This window comes from Pomacea canaliculata, linkage group LG3, assembly GCF_003073045.1.
Source record: "Pomacea canaliculata isolate SZHN2017 linkage group LG3, ASM307304v1, whole genome shotgun sequence".
In the NCBI taxonomy this organism is placed as follows: Eukaryota; Metazoa; Mollusca; class Gastropoda; order Architaenioglossa; family Ampullariidae; genus Pomacea; species Pomacea canaliculata.
In genome coordinates this window covers 16,802,928-16,825,768 of record NC_037592.1, presented here as the reverse complement: position 1 = coordinate 16,825,768, position 22,841 = coordinate 16,802,928, and the positions used below count along the sequence as shown (strand labels likewise).

Here is a 22,841-nt window from a genome sequence, read left to right as displayed (position 1 = left end):
TTTAGTTGGTATGTTGACATACCTCTAGAACTCATTTGCTAAAGCCTTTGTAACTAGGAAGAGAACTTCTGTCGTCTGCAGATTACTGCACCCAATAGCTGTTGAGTTAAAATTATTACTGCCAGCAGTTCAATTTAACGATTTGAACAGAGGGACCCCAGTCGACGGATGTACCTCGCTCTTGGGTGGTCACCGTTTATTCTCTCCCATTACGTGTCTGCGAAAACTCATTGTTATCTCCCCCTGATGCCACGATAAGCACTTTCATGTCTGGGCTCGAAACCAGGTTCCTATTTACTTATTCATATTTTCCCTTTTCTTTCTCTTTCATTCGTATTCTTGTGCGCATTTGTCGTATTTGCCCCTCGCAAACAGCATGCGTTGCGCACCAGTGGGAGTGAAATGGCGGAGTGGAAGGCAGGGTGGTGCAACGAGTCACTCCGACCAAAGGAAGAGTCCGCTTTCGCCGAACAGTTTCAGTACTGCACACTGTGCTGCACACTTCTGACGGTAATTCCAACGATTTTCCAGAAACCTCCCTGTTTGCCAGACCACCAGCCTAACCGTAGAACACCGCACTGTGCGTCAGAAATTCGGTTTAAAACGTCAGAACATTGGTTTGTATCCCAGCATTTGTAATCGTCTACTTTTCACAGGGCTGTACCGACCACCTCGCTGCTGGCTGATCGAAAGCTCGGAGCCAATCCTAACTTTTATACCGCGAGTTTAGTTTGACACCTCCACACACCCATTCACAGAGAGGTTACTAACCCAGCTCGCATGCTTGTTTATTGTTGCTGTTTGTTTTTGTTTTTTTGTTTTTTTTAAACTTCAGGCAGCAGGCATAAAACGTCTCTCTCTACCTTGCAACAGTCCACTGCACACAGACTCAGTTGCCGACGCGGGGCGAAGTCAGGCCCGCAAAAAAAAAGTCCGAGACACGTGGGCTTCTTGTGACGATTGACAGTTTTTCTTCAGTGACGACAGCATTGGAGTGAATAACGGGCCGATCACACTCCGTCCTCGCCACTGCTCTGCCCTTGCCCTCCTAGACATCAGCCACGGCGGTCGGCTTGGGAAAATGTGAAACAAGGATTCTAGAGGTGGAGGTACTTGTCGGACAAGCACCATCAGGTGTTCACTTTCTTCGGTTTGTGTTGCTAGGGCGAACTTCGTGGGTTTCTAAGGGTTAGGATTCGCAATTTTCACTGAGGTGAGTGTTGACTTTCTTCTTCGTGTCTTTGCTTGCATGTGTGTGTGTGCGCGCGCTATATAGGGTGTATGTGTGCGCGCGTTCGTTTGGATGGACACCATGTGAATGGAGGTTAGGGTTAAGGTTGACAGGGTTAACTGGTCATCTGTGCAGAATGTTTTTTGCACATACTCAGATTGGAAATCCTTCAGCTTTTCCCGAAGAAGCATGACAGAAGAAGGTTTTGCAAACACGGGCCACAGTATGTTCAGTATCTCTGTTCATTACACTCAGTGCTCATTATTTTTGTGTCAACAATCCAGGTTAGGGTTAGTCAGACAGCAAGCGACTTGACATTAAAGCTGGCAGTATAGGTGAGTACACGTACAGATTGCGTACGGGTGGACCAGTACCACGAGGTCCAGGCGGCAGCGCCGGGTGGAAATCTTCACACACCCAAATCTCACTCAGCAGGATATAAAGCACCCGTCGAGGCTTGAATGCGTCTTTTCACTTCAACTGCCGATGTGTCTACCCGACAACTATCCTGCAGCGCATACGTGCATACAGCGGGGTACTTCTATGTGGCTTTCGCTAACTGCCGCTTGTGTCACGGACCTAAACAGTTCTTGAACTCACTTGTAAGGCTATACTATTCTCGCTTTACCGAAAGGCGATGTCACTGTTTATCCTTTTTTTTTTTTTTTTTGCCCTTCCTTCCTTTTTCTTATTTGTTCGCTGCTTTCATAACTTTATTTTGTCTGCACTTTTAGGCGAAGGAAGGCGTGAAGGGTGGTCTGAAGGTGTGAAAAATTATTCCGCTGATAGTCTGAGGGGTTTTAAAATAGACAACCTAAAACAGGATTTGAATGTTTTTTTAGTGGAATGAAAGTGATAGCTGAAAATGCTATCTCTATTTCTCGATTGTTCAAAAGTAAACATATATATACACACGGAAAATTAGTAAATTAGCAGCAGACTGTTTCGTTAAGTCTTGGAAATGTTTCTCTCTGAGTGAAAACTTGATCGTGGTGCCATCCTGTGTAAATGAGCCTAAAAGCTTCAAGGTATGAATGCCTTCTGGTGATAGTGATAGGGTCTCGTAGTAACTTCCCCCTCCTCGAGTCTAGACTTTCTCGAAAAAGAATCGACAGGCACCTCCCAACTGGTTACTGATTTGTTTTTAAACTTTTTGTCCGAGACTACCTCCCCCTCCCCTTCCATCAACCATAGTTTCCCTCCCGTGGATTGTCCTGCCAAGCGTCATCGTGGATTTCTGTGAAAGACATCATGATGGGTAATATGTATTTACCTTTAATATTTTTCGCTGCACTTTGTATTTTAATATTGCAGTGACTGACTTTGCGAACTAAAGAAAGCATTCTATCTTCTCCATCCTAAGCCAGCCGTTGGCACTTTCCGAAGATACACTAGTGTTTCCAAGTATCTATGTTCGGAGACACCTACACCAAGCAGACGATGAGACCGATCCGTGTGGGTGGCCGTTTGTCCTCGGTCTCAGCTCCGACACAAATTTCATTAGCTCCGTATTCACACAGAAGCCGACGACACCGCGCCTGGCTATCGTTGTGTAGAGAGTCGGTCCGCTACCATCTCCCCCCGATTCAATTTTGCCTGTGACAGTGGGTAAACCTGCAATCACAAAGACCCTCAGGAGGACCCAGCACTGGCGCCACACAGGACTGTGGGAAGGGAGGCAGCGAGGGACAAAGCCCGCTGTTTACATGGCCCACCAATGATGTCCCTCGCAGCTTGTTTCCACCAGACTTCATCCGCCATGTTTTGTTGTCGAAGGGACGAAGGAACTTTAGATCAACGGTTCTGCGAGGGAAACGATTGGCTTCCTTACACTATTAACCTCTCCTTACTTCAAGAGTCGCCCCATTCTTAAACACAGATACAAGCTGGACTGCCGAGTGCCAAAGAAGAAGAAGTCGACTTTGATGCTTTGAGACTGGGCAACAGATATGCTAGTTGTTGAGGAAGATGTAGCTTGTTGGAAACCAATATTTAATCAGATGGGAAGCAACAAATTAGCTAGTTTAGCAATAACAGCTAGTCGAGCAACATCTCGCTAGTTGTCGAACATCTAGCCAGTAGCGACTAGCAGCATGTAGTCAGTTGTCGAGCAATGTAGCCACCACCTTGTCCAGCAACATTGAGGAGGTTGTCGAGAAATATTTTACTATTTGTAGGGCAATATTTGAGTACTTGTCTAGGAAAAAAAAAAGGCAGGACACAAAACACATGCCATGATCTTAAAATACTGAGAACTAAGATCATTCAGTTTGAGAATGGTCTTCACTTCACTAGTTGCAGATAAAGTAACCCTACACGGTGCTACAAAGCAGTTGGGTACCCTCTGGTAGATAATCACATCACTCAGTAACAATAACTGATCACTCGTGACTTGTAGTTCTTCTCATTTCTTTGGAAACTTTATTTTTATTTATTTATTTATTTTTTTGTAGCAAGGAGGCTTGAACAGGTTTTTTTAAAATGTCAAGACATGTCAAATGAAAGACGATACAGAAAGAAAGCTGCTGCTGGCTGCTTTGCACAGAAAAGTAGACCTCATTATGCAATTGCAGAATACGAAAGCTGGGAAAAAAAAACTGGCAGGAGTTTCCTACCCTCCCTCTTCATCATCTGCTTTATTCATCCCACCATCCCATCTTCAGATGCCTCTTTGCGCTGACTTATTATTAGCATGCACACGTCCAAAGTTCGCCTAGATTTATTAATTTCATCAGCCGCCCTGACAGAAAAAAAAATTCCAATGGGCAGTTAGTGGCTGACCCGAAGCGCTGGTTGCGGCTTTATCAAAGGGTAAGAACTGTCCGCCAGTTTCATAAGGACCTTTGAACTTTAGCAGCCACTTTGTCTACACTGACCTCCCTTCGGCAGTTTCCTTAGTCCTCGGTGGTCAATAAAACTGGCAGCTTTCCCTCCCCCTCCTGGTGCCTGGTCGTCAATCTCATAGCTAATTTCGCCTCTTGTTTAATCTCCTCGCTTCTTTCCCCCCGTCACTTCAAATTAAATCCATGGAGGCTGGCATCGCTCCAGCCGGCGGTTTTGACGGTTTGTCAGTGTTTGTTGATTTAGGTAAATTTGCTGTATAGACATTACAAGGAGCACTCTGCTCGCAGAAATTTCGGGTTATTTATGTTGAGTCTTTTCGTTTCAATCTGCATTCAGGACATCTGTTAAAAATGTGTGTGCGTGAGAGAGAGAGAGAGAACGGAAAAGAAAGAAAAAGAAACCTCAGTTTAAAGACCTACCCGATTGGTGATACATATCACGTTCAAAAGATTCCTTTCATGTTGCTTATTGGTGTCTTGAATATAAACAGAGTAGCTGCACGATGAATGAAGATCTGATAAATCCGATGTATTGCTCCACCTTCTTGTCATTTTATGTTTACTGAAATTACTGTCATCGGATGCCACCGGATGTGACGTCCGCACGTTACTAGCGCGCGGGAGTGAGCTTTTGCAGGACTTACTGACTATATATGTATATCTCCAACCTTGAAATTAGATAATAAATAAGCCCTGTTTTAGGCATTAAATTTACAGAATATATTTATATTATCTCTACCCACCAAAATTTATTTATAACTCGGACCAATCAAGTAGGTCTTTAAGATTGATACCGTAATAAGCAGTCGGTCATTAATCATCGTGTTATTATTATAGTGTAATTGGTCCTGAATTCTACTTTATATAAAATTAAATTTTTTTACGGCAATGCACTTCCCATCTGGTGTAAAAGTCGTAACCAAATTTCTTGAGTAGAAAATAATTTGCACGAAAATAATTCTTTATGAGCAGGCTTCTTGAGGTGGAATGTTGTTGAATATTTACTATGGCGTCCAGTTTTATCGAAATCCTGTGTTTTCTAAATAAACACTAACTTCAGTTTCTATATTCAAAATTAGCAACACAAATAACATTACCACTTACATGCTCAAATTGTGCATCATTAGTATGATTGGTGCTTTCATCTGCTGGTCATAGTGTGCGCGTGCGCAAGATGAGTTTTTATCATACGTTGCGGTCCTCATGCCGATCCATTTCCAAACTACGTTTCTTCTCTTTTCTTTTCTTTTTTTTTCTTGTCGTCATTTCAGAATTTTTATCGCTGTCTTATCCGATAGCTTTTGCAGATGTACCGGTAATTATAGATTGTAGCTATCTAGCAACGCACCATTAGGGATCGTTAGCGGATCGTTAATCTACAGATATGTCTTGTCCTCGGCAAAGACAAGCAGCCTCATTAAAGCTGTCTGTGATGAAGCGCCAGGCTACTATTTTAGTGTTGGATGTAGAGTAGACTGTCATGAAGTTTACATATCCATGCGACTCCTAGCTTCATCAATCTTCTTTCGTGTTTGAGGACTTCGCGGTCAGGTCCTCTTGCTGATGCCGCAATGTTAGTAGTACGGCAGAGCTCGTCTCCTGTCACCCACAGTTGGTGTGAAAGTCTCCTCCCTCTCCTCAATTCCTGGCGCTTTGCCTTGTAGGGAGGGTCATTCTGAGAGATTTGTTTTTGAAAATCTGAAAGGCTACACTCACACTGAGTTGAACCTGCAATACCTATCTTCTCAAGATGAGCATTCAGACTATAGTGCTCCAATTTGGGATGTGGTCCTTACATGAGGGCAACAGTCTTCAGGACCAAACCTCATACTTATCAGGTCTGATTTGCTTCTTTACACGCCAAGCATCCACCATTTCTTTATCTTCCCCGTCTTTCTCCATACATCCTCCCATGTCCTCCCTTCCTCTGTGTGCGTGTGTGTGTGCTGGGGATGGGTAGTTGGCGGAAGGGGCTTAGACTTAGCAAATCTCTGCACACACACACACATGTACACATGCACACACTCGTGCGCAAAACACAGACACAAAACAATAAAATACATCATTGACTACACTGTCATATATTTATATCTACGACAGAAGAATGATGACTAGACAAGATTTCCCGCCTTACAGTTCACCTCGTAGATAAACGACAGTACTAAGAAGTTGTAGCATTGTAGAGATTGCTGGAAATCAAACAAATAAACTTTTTTTCTCCTTATCTTTTCTACTCAGTGACAGAAGACAGAGTGCCGAACAGTGTACTCGACATTTTAAATTAGTTTGTTTCACTAGACTGCACTTTCCAGGTGATTACCCTTAGGGAAATACGCAAACGCAGGCACACAAACACCCGCTGCATGGACCCAAGCCTCCACTTTACAAAAAGAAGTGTAGTCTGATTCTGTGTTTTGGCTACCTTGTCCCTATCTAAGCTAGTCTACAAGCAGAATAATCTTTAGAAAAATAGGAAATAGGTCCGCAGACTCAGCTGTGACAACATGCAATGCTTGTTCAATTCCACCGCCAGACTGTAAACGTCCTGAGCAAACTACAACAGCTACAAACCCGCAGAAAGTCATTTGTTACATCCAGGCTGGTGGCACACTAGTGGGGCTACATTAAAACCACGAAACCCGAATTCAGCTCTCGCCAAGATAAGTATTTGATCGATTCTCCCTCCTAGGAGAGCAGTAAATTTCTTCTGCAAGAAGATTGTCCCTTTCTTGTTTTTTTTTTTTTTTTTCTTTTTAAAAAGCTTATTCCAGTGGGCTCTGCGAAGAATCGTTTTCTCGTTCTGTTCTCGCAACAGGTGAGGAGAGAAGATGCAGACAGAAGATAAAGAAGAAAAGTCATGTTAAAAAAGTTTTTAGGATTCGTGAAACACTTTCAGGGGGAGGTACACCTGCGCGAACTGTGTAAGCAATGTCGAAGTGACCCACCTCAAAATAAAGTATTATCGGATATTCCAAACATACCTCCAACTCGCAAAACATCGTATAAATGATGCCCTAACACGCAAAGCCTCTTGGGATATTTTTCAGTCATTTTCATTTGTCTCGAAGCCAAAAAAAAAAAAGTTACAGTAATATATATATCGAGAGATTAACAAAAATGGCGTGGACGTTTTCTTGTAAAACATGAAGAGAACCTTTCCCGGAATAGTTTAGCCTCCTTTCTAAGTATTTAGATAGACCAACAGGGATTCCCAAACCAAGACCCAGTGACAAAAACCAGTGTTTTGTGTGTTGATGGATAGGTCTGCAATCTGTAGCTGTAAGCCCTGGTGAGTTCGTTTTATCTGAGTCACACATGATACCATGCTGGTGGAGAAAGCTTTGGAGTCTACCTACAGCAGGTAGACGGTGGAGGTAAAACTTACAGATGTAGATGGTTCTGAAATTGGCTTGCTGAAGTGTCAGAATGTGTATGAAACAATTCTTGTGTCTGATTTCATGACATTGTACAACAACTTTCTGTCGGTTTTGTGGTCTGTTTAAGATGCGGTGGAGTGTACTGCTAACACTAGGCTTCGTCTGCAACGCATCTCTCGCCAATGAAGACAGTGTAAGTGGTGAGTAGGTGTCTTCTGCTGTATTGTGTGGTGTATGTCCTTTACTTCTGTTGTATTGTGTGGTATATGTCTGCTTTACTTCTGCTGTATTGTTGGGTATGTATTCATTACCTTTGTCCAAACTAAGATGTAGACCATGATTATTTTTAATAGGCGAATATATTAGGAATAGCAAGGAGAGGGAAGTCAACCAGATTCGGTAAAATAGTATTTTGTACTGAGCTTTACCTAGTTATTAGGAAAAAAACCCACACCATACTAGACATTTCAGACAAAACTTTCTTTAGAACTAAGAGTCTTTAATATCAGTCATCATGTGACATGGCGTGACAAGAATGTTTTCACAGTCTTGGATTCGTCAGCTTTTAACATATTCTGAGAACGCGAATAATTCTTGAATGCTTTAATCATTAACTAAACATTATTTTCTCATGTCTGGGAATAGGAAAGAGATCTGGAACAAGGAGAAATCGATAAAGTTGTCATGTATGAGATGTTAGAAGATGACATTTTAAATTGCGATAAACATTGATGACATGTACTGCTTTTAGTCACAGATCCTGAAACTCACCTTGCGTGGCTTGCACTCTTTCTGCGACATCATCGGACATTTTTTCCTATGACATGAAATAGAGTTTATGAAGGTCTTAAAATTCAGAGCAATCTGTGTTTTTCCAGTAATTTAATCTGACACTCTGTGGATGTAGTTAGAGAGCAAATAGTGGTCTATAATGTCTATGTCCGGAGTTAGGGTGGTACTTTAATGGTATTTTAATTGTATTGCTAGCAAGTGAACGAGACTTGGTCAGACGGAAACTATACTGCTCTCGGGAAAACAAAACTTGGGAAAATATCAGAGTATTTTTCTTTATCACTGTTTTTCATTTGTTGATGGAGGACTGCATGCATTTTCTCTTCTTACACTTACCAAGATCCACTAAAAGTAAACAGCCAAAAGAACAGAATATCGGATTTATAAATTGGTCAGTAGAAACATCAGATCCTAACTCAACAGAAAACATTTGGAGGTATATGGTATACAGATGTTCAGCACTCATCAGTTTCAGATCAATAAATACTTTAAAAATGCAATCATCAAAATTTGTGAAAAAATTCCCGAAGATTATTTACAAAAATTAGTTACTGGCACGAGGAATGTAACTGTTTAGTAATAAGCTAGGAAGAGATTTTTTCAGGCTATATTTTTGCAAAGGTTTAAGTTTGCTTTTTAGTGTTACCTTCCTCGTCTTGAAAGCTACTACATAGCTTCTTTTTATATTGTTGACTTCTGATTATTTTTCACAATAAGCTGTTTCTGTCGTTGTTGACCAGCAAGGGTTTTATTAATGGGTCTGTACATTTGACCAGACTGTAGGAGAGATAAAGATCGTGATGTTGAAAACAGATCCATAGAATGGAGGAAGAAGACAAGCAACACTTGGTAAAGGAGGTGTTTGGAGGGAGAGGATCCGGAGCAAAGGGGCGCGGAAGTCGTGTCTCGTTCAAGTCTGCGGAATTTGTTCGTCTTCCGCGGGCGGTGAGCTCGGAGAGACTTCCGACGATTGCTGCCATTGACTTTCCAATCACTGGGTGGATTAGCGTTTCGATCGGGTGCGCGCCGCTATCCATGACTGAAACTCTACCCTTCCACAGCCTGCTGAATCCCTCATCACTCAGCAGGTGAACCTATTTCAGATGGCGTTACCATGGTGATAAACACCCGGGACGCCAGTTAAAAACATCAGCGCGTTTCGTCGATGAGTTCCTCCTCCTCCCCCCCTTGACTCCCATCGACACAGACCGCGAGGGTCAGGACACTTTTGGAGTTCGCTTTTGCACTCGGAGACCTTTTGGCGTTGTGGCGGATTTGTGGGCAGCGCGCGGGTGGGCGGGTCCAGTGACCTGAACAGGAAGATACTCGTTGCTAAGTTACAGAAGACGAAAAATCGAACGCTTTAGGCATAAGCATCAATCGTACTTAGAGAGCCCAGATGACCTCTTGACATCCACGCGTACACCAGTCTCAGAAATGACTGGATCAAATTAGAAATCCGCGCGGCCCACGGATGAGGTCGTAAATCTCGGCAAGAGCACGGACAGTGGGGGAGGGGGAGATGCAAAGAGCGAGAGGCGAGTGAATACCGCAGCACCACAACACCAAACAGCACCACCACACACACACGGGGAGGAGGTAATCGGCCGGGCCAGGTGACACGTGATGCTGGGCTCTGCTGCAAGGGCGGCACGCGGCACGTTCTCCAGCCGCACGTGCCGTCACATTCCGCCATCGTTTTCGCTTATACGCTTCATGGCAAGCCAGTCGCTAATTGCGTTTAGTTTCACGTGACACTACGAATGTGAACTGAAAAATATTTTCCCCACCCTCCATACTACCACCAAGGTCTCTTCCAAGAATAAATTGTAATCCCTCGCCATAAAAAGCTGCTCGTGTATATTAATTATAAATAAAATAATTATTGTCTTCCTGTATCATGCAACTTGTACGGATTTGCTAAGTATGTTGGTCTGTTGGGCCTTTTCGTCTGCCGTGTACATTATCATTAGCACGGAGAAAACTGCAGTTTGTAAAAAAAAAGGTTTCTTTTTATCCAGCCATTCGATCTACGAGGGTAGCTTATGGAACGGCAGTCTCATTAAAGGGTCAGTGCGAGAATAAAATGTAAGCGCTTGACTGATTAGTTTTCATTTATGCTCTGTTGTAGCTTTCAAAACGCCTATACATATTTGATCTTCGATTTTAAAATGGCTGAAGGAGTTACCCACAAAACACTTCGATGAGTTGACATGGAGTTTTCCTCCATAATTTAACGACAAATGAAAACGGTTTTACGCTATCGTGTCTTTACTTCACTGCCCCACCGTCGTAGCAGACACCGATGATGCATGTCTGGTGTAAGAAAAATTTGGTATATTAGAATTTTTTTAATTTTTATTCCTGCTTTTTTTCTGAAATAATTCTTCTAGAAGATTCAGGTATGGACTCGAGATAAAGAGAGGACCTCATGCCGCAAGCAGATGCAATGGTGGCATTGGTGGGATGTCTCTAGCTATCCCATAGTTCCTCGCTTCCCGCCATCCCCAATGATCCGTAGCTAGGGTTCGGAGGTAAAACTACCGTGTTACATACATCCTGCGAGATGAGTGTCATTCAGTGCCTTCTCTGTTTGGATGACCTCCCTCTCTCAAGCTTTCTGTGGACATAACATACATATATACATATAATTCTTCAGCACTCACAAAAGACGTTTAACGTCGTTGTAGCTTCTCAAAATCTGTCCACAGATCGGCACTGAGATTAGGTACATGTATGTACACGTATGTGTAGGATCGCAAATACCTTGGTTTTCTCGCACTGTCCTCGGGAACAGAGGTCAGCGCACAAGCGACAGACGACACATCGGCATTTCCATTCCCAATCCTCTCATTTCACAGGTTGCCAGACACAGGTGCTCCTTCGAGACAAGTGGCGGTTTCTCCACCAGGGCCGACGTCCGTACATCCGCATCCGTCGCAAATCTCTCATCTTTCGCAACGGCCCAATCCGAGTACGCTTCAGCTGTGTGCAGAACATCGGCAACATCTACCTGATCAGGTACGAAGTATAGTAAACTCTTTGTGTGTATGAGTGGAATGGGAAGGAATGAATATGTCAAAGAGGTTTAGCTTCGCCGTGTCACCATCTCCACGTAAGGACGTAAAGTGATTTCAATTAATTTAAAGAGCTAAACAAAGCTTAGTAAGTCTGAGAAAATTGTTTTACAAGCCTTGAAAACACTTCGACTGCATCTATAGAAATATTGTGTATAGGAAGGAAACTGCCCCGCATCTAATTGCAGTTAACATCTTTGTTGTCATTATGCTTCTACCAGAAAGTCCAATTACAAGCCTGGCCAGGACGCTGTGCTGTGTGTGGGCTTCAGTTATGTTGCCGACCATCCATATGCCGAGTACAGCGCCATCCGACTCATGAGTGAGTGAGCCTCTAGTGCAGCTTAAGAGTCGTCCTAAATGGGGGAGCGAACAATGATGCTGATTCAGATTCCGTCTCCCGCCTTGATTCTCTCTGTATTCCAAGCTTTGGGCAACCACACACACGCACGAGCACAATCAAGCAGAACCTTCTCACGATAAGAAGAGCTTGGGGTACAGGCTGACTAATCTCAACTAATAAGAATGACTAAAATTGCACAGTAAAGTTTTCTTCGTGAAAATTTAAATGTTTACCTTTGAAAGAGACAGAAATTATGGAACTGAGTTGCGAATTATACTATATCCTGAATTGTCTGGTACTCTGGTGATTTGAATATTTCTTTTTAATTTTCTTCTGATAAGTGTGTTCAGCGTAACGGCAAATCTGGGTTTGAAGTAAAGATGTTTCACTAAAGTCGGAATTATTGACTAACAGGTTTTACTCGGGGTTCGCGCGTTTACCTGTCTGTGCAGCTGAAGGCATCGGGTCCCATATCATGAGTCCACAGTTGTTTCCACACGGCACTGAAGTGTCCATTAACACCACCTGCGACTTCGTGGGTCCAGAGGAGCGACAGCAATATGCCTTCATACATCGGGCTAGTGAGTGAACACTACTTCTTTCTGAAAAATTGTTTTTGTTTGTATCTCCCGTTTTCCTACTACATTGTAGTTTCAAAACATCATACCCAATGGTCCATGATTATGACCTGGAGCACTTTACTTAAAACTTTCATTTGCGTTTGAATATATATGTGCCACAAGGTGGGACCTGCTACTTAAAGCGAGTGGGTCTTTAATCCTCCCATGTGTCGCTGACATAAGCGAGTGCTGCCACCTCTTGCGTTAAGGGCGTTAGCAACCCAACTGCTCACTGAAGGACAAAACAAAATTTGCTCATCCACCACCACTACCATCACTACCACACTATAGTGGCAACAATTTGATGAGTACGTCACTAGTTACATTCCAGATCATCTGTCACTCACGTCCAGCTTTCAATTGTCTGATGCCGCGTGCCACGTGCCGCAGCTCCCGGATGCAAGTTTCCCAAGAAGCTAAACAAGTCCTGGAACTTCACCTACCTGCACGCACGGCGCCTCGTCATCGACGGAAACAACATGACCCTCATCCTCCTCAACGGCCGCAGCATCGTCTTCTCGTGTTACGCTAGGGACAGCAACTACTACGTGGTCAGGTGAGTGACGTGATTTGTCACGTGTTCCGCAGCTGAAAACTCCAAGTACTTATATTGTCCTGTCTGTCCGTGACTAGATGTGTCGTGGGGTCTTGTGGCTTCTAGAATTTAAAGGACTTGTGTGGGTTTCTTTTTGAGTGATTTGACGAAAGCTCAATGAAACGCTGTTTCCTCAAATCTGGATGAATACCGCCTTTGCATTCTCAAAATATACGCCTACAAACATCCCCATGTACAAAGAAGTCAACAACACAGACGTTAGGATTGTACATGGATAGCTTTTCTGAAGACCTTAATGGGAGACATGGGAGCATATGCTAATTAGGCATGTGTGTTGACCTCTTTCTGTGCATGGTGATATTTGTAGGTGTTTATGTTGAAGGTGTGTATTCACTCAAATATTTGGGGGGAAATAGTGTCTAGCACTGAGCTTTACCTAATCATTAAAGAAGAATTTACACTACACTAGGCCTATCTAGGCCTATTCAGCAGATGTAAATCCAATAATCCATCATAGCTCAAGCCAGCTAGTCACAGATGAACATGTTGATATAAGTATGCATCAATGCATGTTAAACTAGTTGCTGAGAAGACTGGGTGAACCATTGTGAACATTCCACCTATATAGACATCAGCTGCTATAGGGCAATGCCATCTTAGCACCCAGTTACATGCAGGAAGACATCAGCTGATTTTCTCTCTCAGACTGGTCTTTTTGTAGACAGCCGATGTCCCTTAATTTTCTCTGTGATACTTTTCACGCGGTGTCACCAAAGAATGATGATGACAATAATTCCTGTCCCACGCACGCTTTCTCGCACTTATTTTCACATGCAGTTTGTTGAAAACTTGAAGATATTTAAATATTTTATTAACAATTCACGTGTTTTCATTCATTCATACTACTACTAATAATAACACTTGACTAGAATATCACCCAGCTCATGCAAAGCTCCACGCAACACATTTAACAACACCCGAGGTGAATTAAAATGAGATAAAATCAAAGATATTGTGGAAAAGTGGATAAGGAACATTGGGCACAGAAAAGCTGGATGTAAAACAATCATAAAAACAAACATCTGTTGAAAACCAGCATGACAATTACTAAACAACCATCAGGTATAAAGTGCAGTGCATTAAAATATGAAAATGATGATTGGAGCGCCAGGGTCTTCATCTACATTTATTTCTGCTGCTAACTCTTCAGTCTAATTTTTTTTTTTTATTGTCAACTTTCAATCTATTGCTTCTTTTCAGTCTAGCTTCTTCATGCGCGGTGTCAGGTGTAACAAAATTATAAACACATATATTCGGGGAGGTTCCCTCCGCTGGCAGCTTGTGTTCGACAAAGGGGGAACAACTGCATCAGTCGTTCCCCCTCCCTCCCAGATTATGACATCTGCATTTCTTCTCCATGGTCGGAATTTTTTTCTGCATGGTATTGTTTTATTTCTAATGCTGACATATTAGGACAAAGAAAGTAAAAACAAAATATTCTCAGGAGCAATGTATGCCAACCGCAACTCATGACAGACATTTATCCTTACTCCAGACTTCCAACGGCATTAAAATTAATATCTGTTCGCCCACATTTCATCTTCTGGTTCCGCAAGGTGACAAGCAATGGGAACTGTACCCCTAGCAGTTAATATTATTGTGTCTTAGTTTTGTAAAGTGCTTTGAACCTGCCTTGATAATGGGAAAGGCATATAGAAATCACCTTGCAATTTGATTCCACTATGTTCTCTACCACCAAACATTTATCTTATACAGTATTGGCTTCTTATTTTAATACTCTTGACTGGTGCTAATATAATTTATCTGCTATATTTAAGTACCTGCTTATGCTGGCACCCCTACTGTGTTTTACATCAATTAGGCTTTGAAATTAAAAAAAAAACCAACAAAATGTTAATATTCCTGGAAAATCTGACATGGAGTTGCACAGGTTTCAAAGGTGCGAGCGCACACACACACACACAAAATGATTTATTTATAAGATAACTGTTTAATAAAGTTATGAACTATACCTACACTTTTTCAACTCTCCCCTGCCCCGCACCATTCATAATACTAAACTGACATGAAAGGTTAAAAAAAAGACACTGACATGTATTTGTGTTTCATAGCATAACTTTTTAATTTAAACAAATTTCACAACAAATTTAAATTAATGACAATCCATTGAGCTGTGCTGTACATGTTGATATACATTTCTAAGTATGGTACCTGCTGCCTGAAAGGGACAGTACTGTAGAATTGGAGTGGTTAATTTTTTTTAAAAAAACTTTAAAAAAGAGTTAAGCATCTTGGAGATGTGTTGTCTTTGCCACAGTGCTGAACAGTTAGTGTATTTTTAACAGTTTAGAAATACTGTAATACAGCACATTTTTCCTGACACATAACTATATTGTATGAACTAGGCTTCAGATCTGGTTTTAGTCTTCTCCTTTACAGGTCAAATATAATGTATCCACAGCAGCTGAGATGTGAGCAGAAATCTTTATTTTAAATTAGGAGATATGTTTAATTTCCACTGTTTCAGGTCATCTGGATATCCAACAGCAGATAAAGACTCTTACATGTGTGTCAGCTTTGTTCCTATCAGAGATAATCCATTTTACAGCTATGTCTTCTCCAGACTAAACAGTAAGTTCCATAACTGCCAAAACTGTATGATGCTATCAAATCATTTATGCTTAACAATGATCCCTCAGATCCATGGTAAAAATCCTTTGGCTGTGGTTAAGTGTTCATAACTTCTCTGACATTCCACTTTAAGCATAAGGCAGTTACACTGTTTCTGCTGCTTTACAGGTGTGACATTACAGATTTAAAGATCACCAGCTGGAATAATTTTTATTTTGCTGCTAGTCTTGCAAGAACAATTAGTACTGCCTTCACTTGAAAGTAGTTCTTTAAACATCAAGAACTAGGGAACATCACCGTAACCATGACCTACCTGCAGATCTGAAAAGTTTGGATAATAAGGTGTAAGAAATAGTTGTAGGATTTGCTGCATGATAATACAAAAAGACACAGATGACTGGAATTCAAAAGTTAGTTCTATTTGTGCTCATGTTACCTTGCACTTTTTTCACGTAACTAAAATTTGCACTATTTAATGGCAACAGATTATTCTATTTTATTGCAGGTGGTTCCATTCTCGATCGAATGCTCAAAACAATTCCTAAAGGCCAGAGGGTGCATCTGCACCAAGATTGTGATTGGATGGACAGCCCTGCAAGGCCAGAGTTTCTGTATGAGTGAAATGCCAAAATGGCAATGTTTGTGGTTTAAAAATTTTGTGAAATAGCAACAATGGTGACACTTTCCAGAAAGAGTTGTCAGTTCCACAATGCATGATGCACGTGCATATTTTCTGATGCTGAGTTGTCACTAGAGATAAATGTCAGCAGATCCATTTGTGTTGATTATAACAATCTGGAAACATCAAGTGATCTTTCATATAGCTGTTTTTGGTTAAGAAATGTTTATATGCTTCATTAAACTATTGTTAAAAATGAAAACAATAAAATCATTCAGTGATGTTTGTTGTACAGGTGTTTTAAGGACCTGCATCAATCATCTGAAAATTTTGTCTGTGCTATAGGCTTTGTCATGCACATAATGTATAGTATAGTCTAGCTGCACATTCTCTTATGGTAATATTCTGTTGGCAAGCAATTCTCACTAAGCACGAAGCCCTTATGAATTACAATGGTTTTAACCAGTGAAAGACCTGCAAGAAGTTACTTGTCAAGCCATCAGATTATATGGAACTATATAGAAATATATAGCATCATTGAGTGATCACTTCTCAGCCTGTCTGTGGGTTGGCGGGTGGGGGTGATGTTATTTTGCCAAACCATTTTCGTTCTTGCTATTTACTAGCCCAGAATTTCAGTGCTTGCTTTGTGCTTTCATTAAAATGTTTTGTTTAAAAAGCTAGCTACAATTACTGGTCAACCAGAAGCTTCAAGAGACTGTCAAAAACTTACATCTGTGTGGCATGGCTATATTAAAGTCCTGTCCCCGGTGTGTTCTGGAATAATATACAGATATCAGTTGTTGCATATGAACACAAGGTAAATATATTTAAGACAATCTATTGCACATTTCAAAAACCAGCAGCACAACACCCTTTTTTCTAAAGTGAACTCTAAATAAATCTTAATTTTTCAAACTCTACAGTTCCTTTTCTTTGAATGCAAGCCATTTTCCAGTCTCCACAAACATCAAAAATGTTAAAAAGCTGCTTAAATATAAAATGCATGGATAGGAAACTCTTCTTTAAACTTCCTGTAGACATACAAAATCTGCTTCACGTACAAAATACGTTTTATTTACAAAGTTGTTACTCACATCAGTGTTCTCTGTGCTGTCGTAGACAACATTGGTTAGATACTGTGTGTCGTCAGTCCGGTGTTGGCGTAAAAATGGAAGCCTGAGGCCAAATAATAACAATAATAATAGGAGTTTATGAGATACAGATATCTTCTGTTGGGGGAATGAGAAACGTTTATATATATATAAAATATTAAAAAATCTTTATACACATACACATGCATGCACACAAATACACTCATTACATCCAAACGCCACATGCTTCTGTCCCACTCAAAACATATCTCATACAGTCAAACATAAACAGGATTAATATAAAGTACAAAAGGGCAATAATGAATATATATATATCCTGTGTAAAAAAAATAATTGTCATTTAACCCATCAAGAAAGATAAACCTACACACAAGGGGGCATAATCTTTATTTTATACAAATTCACTTTGTAAACTTGCTTAGTTACTGGACACTGATATTGTGGTCATGAAATAAGAAACATACTCAAGAAATATTTAATGTTACTGGTCTCTGTTTTGAAAATATAGAATATGCTGTCAGTATCAAATTTTGGTGAAATTTTATTTGCCTTCTATTTCTCCGCCAAAAGAATATGACAGAGCCAGTAATGGCTCCAACAGCAGCTAGTCCCAGAGAGACACCCACAGGAATAGCCCAGTTCTCTGTAGGAAATGCAAACAAGAAGTTGCTGCTTAAATCTGAGGAATCTCCATAAATCCTATTACTTTCATTAATAATAAAATTGTCACACTGTCTCAAAGACAAAAGTAAACAAAAGCTGTAAAAGATATTTAATATGTGGCAGATATCCTCAGCCACAATGATCCAGCAATTATCTCATTCTGATTTTATGCTCTTGGCAATAGTAAATCATCTGCTTATTGAAGTAAAATTATTACTTATAATAGCCATTGTTGGTGGATAAAAACATATCGCATCGTCTGCTACACTACTGAACTCCTCATAAGCACCCTGAACACTGATGAATTATTGTATTAATGACTAAATGACTACCATAGGCCATACGCAGGGCCCAGTGTGTTCTCCCCTCCTAACACACACATAAAAAACAACCAACAAACAAGCAGCTGCTGCACATGGAAGCGATTTACACTATGAACAATATAGGAATCTCTAAGAATTCTTTTTTTCCTGCTTTAGTGAGGATTATATCATAAATAAACTCCTCTATGATTTAATATTGGTTGTAAACTGGATATTTTATGACTCTTCATAACTAATTAGTTATTTGTGATCAAAATGACTCTGTTTCTCCATTTTAATTCAGTTTAACAGATGTAACAAATTTTCAGCTACCTTTGAAAATCATCTGCATTTATACTAAATACATACTGTTCTTTAAACTAATCAGAAAGACGTCTTGTAGTGTACCGTAGATTTTCAAGCTTTGATCTGTGTTTTCTTCCAGAGGATGTTCCAATGATGACTTATTCATAATCAATTAGAAGGAAACTAAGAAATGTCCAACTGCGTGATTACAATGTAATAATATGTTTGGGATGTCATATTTTTTATCTGAAAATACTATTCTCTCAAAAGTCTTCTTTAATAAACATGTATAACCAACCATTTAAAATCATATTTTCCATAAAGAGCACTGGAAAAACAAGCAACATTAGAAACCTTGAAGATTGTATTTCCTTTGCATTCAAAAAGTTAAAGACAAAGAGATAAACTCACTTGTGCTACTGCCACCGTGTCTGCCTGATGTAGCAGGTGGATTGTTGCAGTAAAGGCCAGAATAGTTGTTAGTGCAGCTAGAAGAGATCGATATTATAGAAAATGACAGAAATCAAGCTGCTTTATTCATATAATTCACTGTCAGATATAATTCACTGGCAGATCAAAATGTAAAGAGAACAAATGGGCAATTTATAAGATCAAATTCTGGGAAGATCAATTTCACTTGTTGTGCATGTGTTTTAGCTGTAAAAGACCTGTTTATTGAATGCTATGAGGGATCTTAAGCACTCACTTGCATGTTGGTCCTATACCAGCTTTGACTGAGCATTGACCACCATTCCTGCAAAGTCTACTGTTACAAGCTGAAAGCAAAGTTTATTTGATGTAAAGCATTCAATCATTATTCAAAATACTCTTATACAGTCTAATACAAAACGCCATGTCCAGATAATTAAAAACTGAACATGTTCCATCAGAGATATCAAAAATCTAATATTATTTTAATTTCCAACTACTTCTGTTTTAAAATTAAGAGGAGTAAATTAATTGTAGAGTTAAATCAAAAGGTTTAACTACCTTTCATTTTATGTCTATTCCTGCAGCTTCTTTTACATATTTGCTCAAAGTTCATGCAACAGACATATGACAATATAAGACTCACAGCACTTTGAACTTGCTTCGTCACTTCCATCAGCACAGTCCTTCTTGTTATCACACAGCCGAGTCTTGGCATAACACTGTTGTCCATTGTCACATTTTAGCTCAATTATACTGCATATTTTTGTTGTTGGAGGCACTGTTGGCTTAGCTGTTGTGGAAACTGGCAATGATGGCAGGTTGGAGACACTGTGTTGGCAATCAGGTGTAAAAGACACATCATCAATAGCAATGACTTGATTGGCCATAGCCATGTAGGCTTCAATAATGATCTGGAAAGGTGTGTCAATACTGAATGAGGGATGAGGCTTCCAGCCAGTTGGGGCCCTGCTGACCAGCACTTGTCCAGATCTGCCCATCAGGAGGCCCAGCATTGTGTGTGCGGTACAGGATGCTGAGATGATGCACACTGCTGCCAAAGATATAGAAGAAAAGCTTCATCTGGCAGTTCTGTCCTGCTGTGCTCCAAATGGCCGAGAAATGAGCCAGGCTGTGTCTCCAGGGTTGTGAGACCTTGAAAACAAGAAATGTCCAGAGGATTTCCCAGTGGTGTGGTCTGTATGTGGAAGTCCTGAGAATGACATGCTGCTTGCTTGCCCAATCTGCCAGTCAGTCTTATCTTCTATGCCTGTGTGGCCTTGCGTAAATTCCCCAAAGCTGGAACTCTCAAAATTGAATCGCAAGTACAAGACACAGTCTGGATCATTTTCATCTGATGCATTCTCATCCCTACAGTCATTGGCTGCATCACATTTCTTGTTAGAGTTAATGCAAAGACCATTGCTGCACCTGAATTTGCTTGAGGTGCAGGCTGCAACATACCCAAGACAAGCACCAAACATGTTTGGAACATAAACTCAGCAAAGGTACTAAATTTATGTCTTTCAAAGGTATTAAAACTGTGGATACATATGGTAAAAGTCTTGTAGTTCTATCTAAAAACATCTTAATACTTCATAACTAATAAAATACTAGATATCTTGGCTGTGAAAATGTTTAATATCTTATTTTCAAAGATGAAAATACTATGACAATGTAACATTTTGTACTAGTTCTTGAAATTACTGTCTCACCACAGCCAAGTTCATCTGAGGAGTCAGGGCAATCACTGACACCATCACATCGACTCCTGTTGCTGATGCACATCCTGTTGATGATACATAAGTACTGGTTGCTTGTACAGGCTGGAGGAGGTGTGGTGGGTGGGGTTACTGGTAGTGCTGGCAATGGACTGTCACTGACAGAGCAGCCAGGGCTGAGGGAAAGGTCATCAATGGCTACACCATAGCTGCTGCCCCTTAGCTGACCTTCGATGATGACCTGGAATGGCTGGGAGACACTAATCTGTGTGGATGCTCTCTGCCATATGGCTCCATAGCTGCCACTCACTGACCATTCCACTTTGTCTGCTGGTCCATTGCGATGTGTACGATACATGATGTTGATCTGATGTCCATTGTTGCCATAAATATAGTAAAAGAAGTGCAGTGAACAAGGTTTGTCTGAGGTAGAGGTTTGGAAGGGTGTAGACACAAGCCATGCTGTGTCCCCAAACTTGGTCCCGTTGGAGGCCCAGAGATAGATGTAGTGTCCATAGTGGGTGCCTGTTGTGTGATCCATGGTGGGAAGGCCCGGTGTACTGCTTCCTTTGTACAGTGACCAGTCTTGCTGATCATCTATAGTGGTCAGGCCCTGTGTGAACTCACCAAGGCTCTGTAGGTTTTCATCAAAGTCATACATTTTGTACTGAGTACACAGACTGGGATTTTCATCAGAATTGTCACCACAGTCATCCATGTGATCACAAATGAGACTGCTATCAATACAAGCATGGTTTGAGCAGTTGAATAAGTCTGATGGGCACTTTAAAACAGGAACTGGTAGCTCACAGTTAGAAAACTTAATGTTATCAATAGCAATAGTTCCTGACATGTTAGGTGCATCTACATGATCAAATTGTAGTGAGAACTTATCTTTCCTCCGGTCAAGTCCAACAGTTTCTGTGACCCACTGATCTGATGTAGTGCTGACTGATTTCCACAGAGTGTTGTTCACAGAAGATGAAAAGATTGAGAGAGCTAGAGCTCCTGGGTTAGATCCCTGTATGAAGTATGAGAACTGAATCTTGCACTCTCCAGAACATCTGCTGTACGCTGGACTCAAAAGTCTGTCTGTCTGGCCATTGGTGTTACCATTTTGAGTGTCCTGTAAGTACAGAAAATAGCCATTGCTTGACCCATCGCCATCTTTCTGTGGTGCAGTTATGACATTGTGAATATCACTAGGCCTCACAAGCTGCCAGTCCATTAAATCAGGAATGTATTTTGCCCATCCACAAAAGGAGGCTGAGAAAGTACAGGTACCGATGGTGAAACATGACATTTCATCGCTGTTATCAGGACAGTCTGTGTTAAAGTCACACTGGTTTTCTCCTGGGATGCAAATGCCAGTGGATGCACACTGGAACTGACTAGCCTGGCATGGTGGGAAAGTTGAAGGAGTGGAGGGTTGTGTCACTGTTACAGATGGCGTTGGAGGAGGAGTAGTAGGTGATCTTATGCCACATCCTGGTGTGAAAGAGACATCATCGATTGCTATGTCACTCAGTTGTCCCACCCCTACGACTCCTTCAATGATTGCTGAGAAAGGAAGCTGTGCATCAAAAGTGACTTCTGATTTCAGCCATTGGTTGCCATGGTCTAAGGCCAGGGTTTGGTAAGGGATAGTGTTACCTGCTGCATCTTGACTGTAGATGTTAAGGCTCCCTGAGTGTGCTCCATACATGTGGTACCACAAACGCATGCTACAATGAAAGCCAGGAGTGGGTGCTGGTAGATAGTAAGCTAGACGAGCTTTGTCATTCATCTGCTGTGGAGGGGAAGACTCAATATATAAATAGTATCCAGATGTAGAATCAGTTGTGTGATCTTGTGAGGGACCTGTCCCTGATGTCTCTGTTGGACCCCGATGACGTGTCCAATTAAAATTGTCATCAGTCAGCTGCACAAAACCATCCAAGCCCTGCTCAAAATCAATTTTTTTATATGCATAGCACTGGTAAGGAGACTCATCAGAATTGTCACAGCAGTCTGACTGCATGTCGCATACTTGGCCTTTGGGTATGCACTGCCCATTGCCACACTGAAATTCACTTAATTCATTGCAGACAGGAGGAGAAGAACTCATGGAAGGTAATCCGCAGTTCTGGAAGGAATAGTCATCAAGAGCAGCATAGCCATTGCTCAGTCCCTGCAGCTCAAACACAAGCTGAAAT

At 41.1% G+C, this 22,841-nt stretch overlaps 3 protein-coding genes across 5 annotated transcripts; 1 reads left to right on the top strand and 2 right to left on the bottom strand.

Moving 5' to 3' along the window:
• Positions 1–398: 398 nt before the first annotated feature.
• LOC112560006 lies at positions 399–16,896 on the top strand. 3 transcript variants are annotated; one of them, XM_025231544.1, is made up of 8 exons: positions 399–1,213; positions 7,579–7,651; positions 11,105–11,264; positions 11,542–11,642; positions 12,116–12,244; positions 12,674–12,839; positions 15,388–15,491; positions 15,977–16,896. In XM_025231544.1, the coding sequence occupies exons 2-8, from the start codon at positions 7,579–7,581 to the stop codon at positions 16,156–16,158; spliced, it is 915 nt and encodes a 304-aa protein (XP_025087329.1). In that variant the 5' UTR covers positions 399–1,213; the 3' UTR covers positions 16,159–16,896. The 3 variants fall into 3 exon arrangements, with proteins under 3 accessions (XP_025087329.1, XP_025087331.1, XP_025087330.1); XM_025231546.1 differs by having other exon boundaries at positions 401–1,213; positions 15,997–16,896; XM_025231545.1 differs by lacking the exon at positions 399–1,213 and adding an exon at positions 7,411–7,448.
• Positions 16,147–19,966, bottom strand: LOC112560007 (MAM and LDL-receptor class A domain-containing protein 1-like). The gene is made up of 7 exons (XM_025231547.1): positions 19,572–19,966; positions 19,203–19,272; positions 18,908–18,984; positions 17,775–17,868; positions 17,208–17,289; positions 16,844–16,887; positions 16,147–16,286 (listed from the first exon to the last, which is right to left on the bottom strand). The coding sequence occupies exons 1-6, from the start codon at positions 19,939–19,941 to the stop codon at positions 16,864–16,866; spliced, it is 717 nt and encodes a 238-aa protein (XP_025087332.1). The 5' UTR covers positions 19,942–19,966; the 3' UTR covers positions 16,147–16,286; positions 16,844–16,863.
• Positions 19,967–19,979: 13 nt separating this feature from the next.
• LOC112560005 (MAM and LDL-receptor class A domain-containing protein 1-like) lies at positions 19,980–22,791 on the bottom strand. The gene is made up of 2 exons (XM_025231542.1): positions 20,641–22,791; positions 19,980–20,378 (listed from the first exon to the last, which is right to left on the bottom strand). The coding sequence occupies exons 1-2, from the start codon at positions 22,751–22,753 to the stop codon at positions 20,005–20,007; spliced, it is 2,487 nt and encodes an 828-aa protein (XP_025087327.1). The 5' UTR covers positions 22,754–22,791; the 3' UTR covers positions 19,980–20,004.
• Between the last annotated feature and the right edge of the window lie 50 nt (positions 22,792–22,841).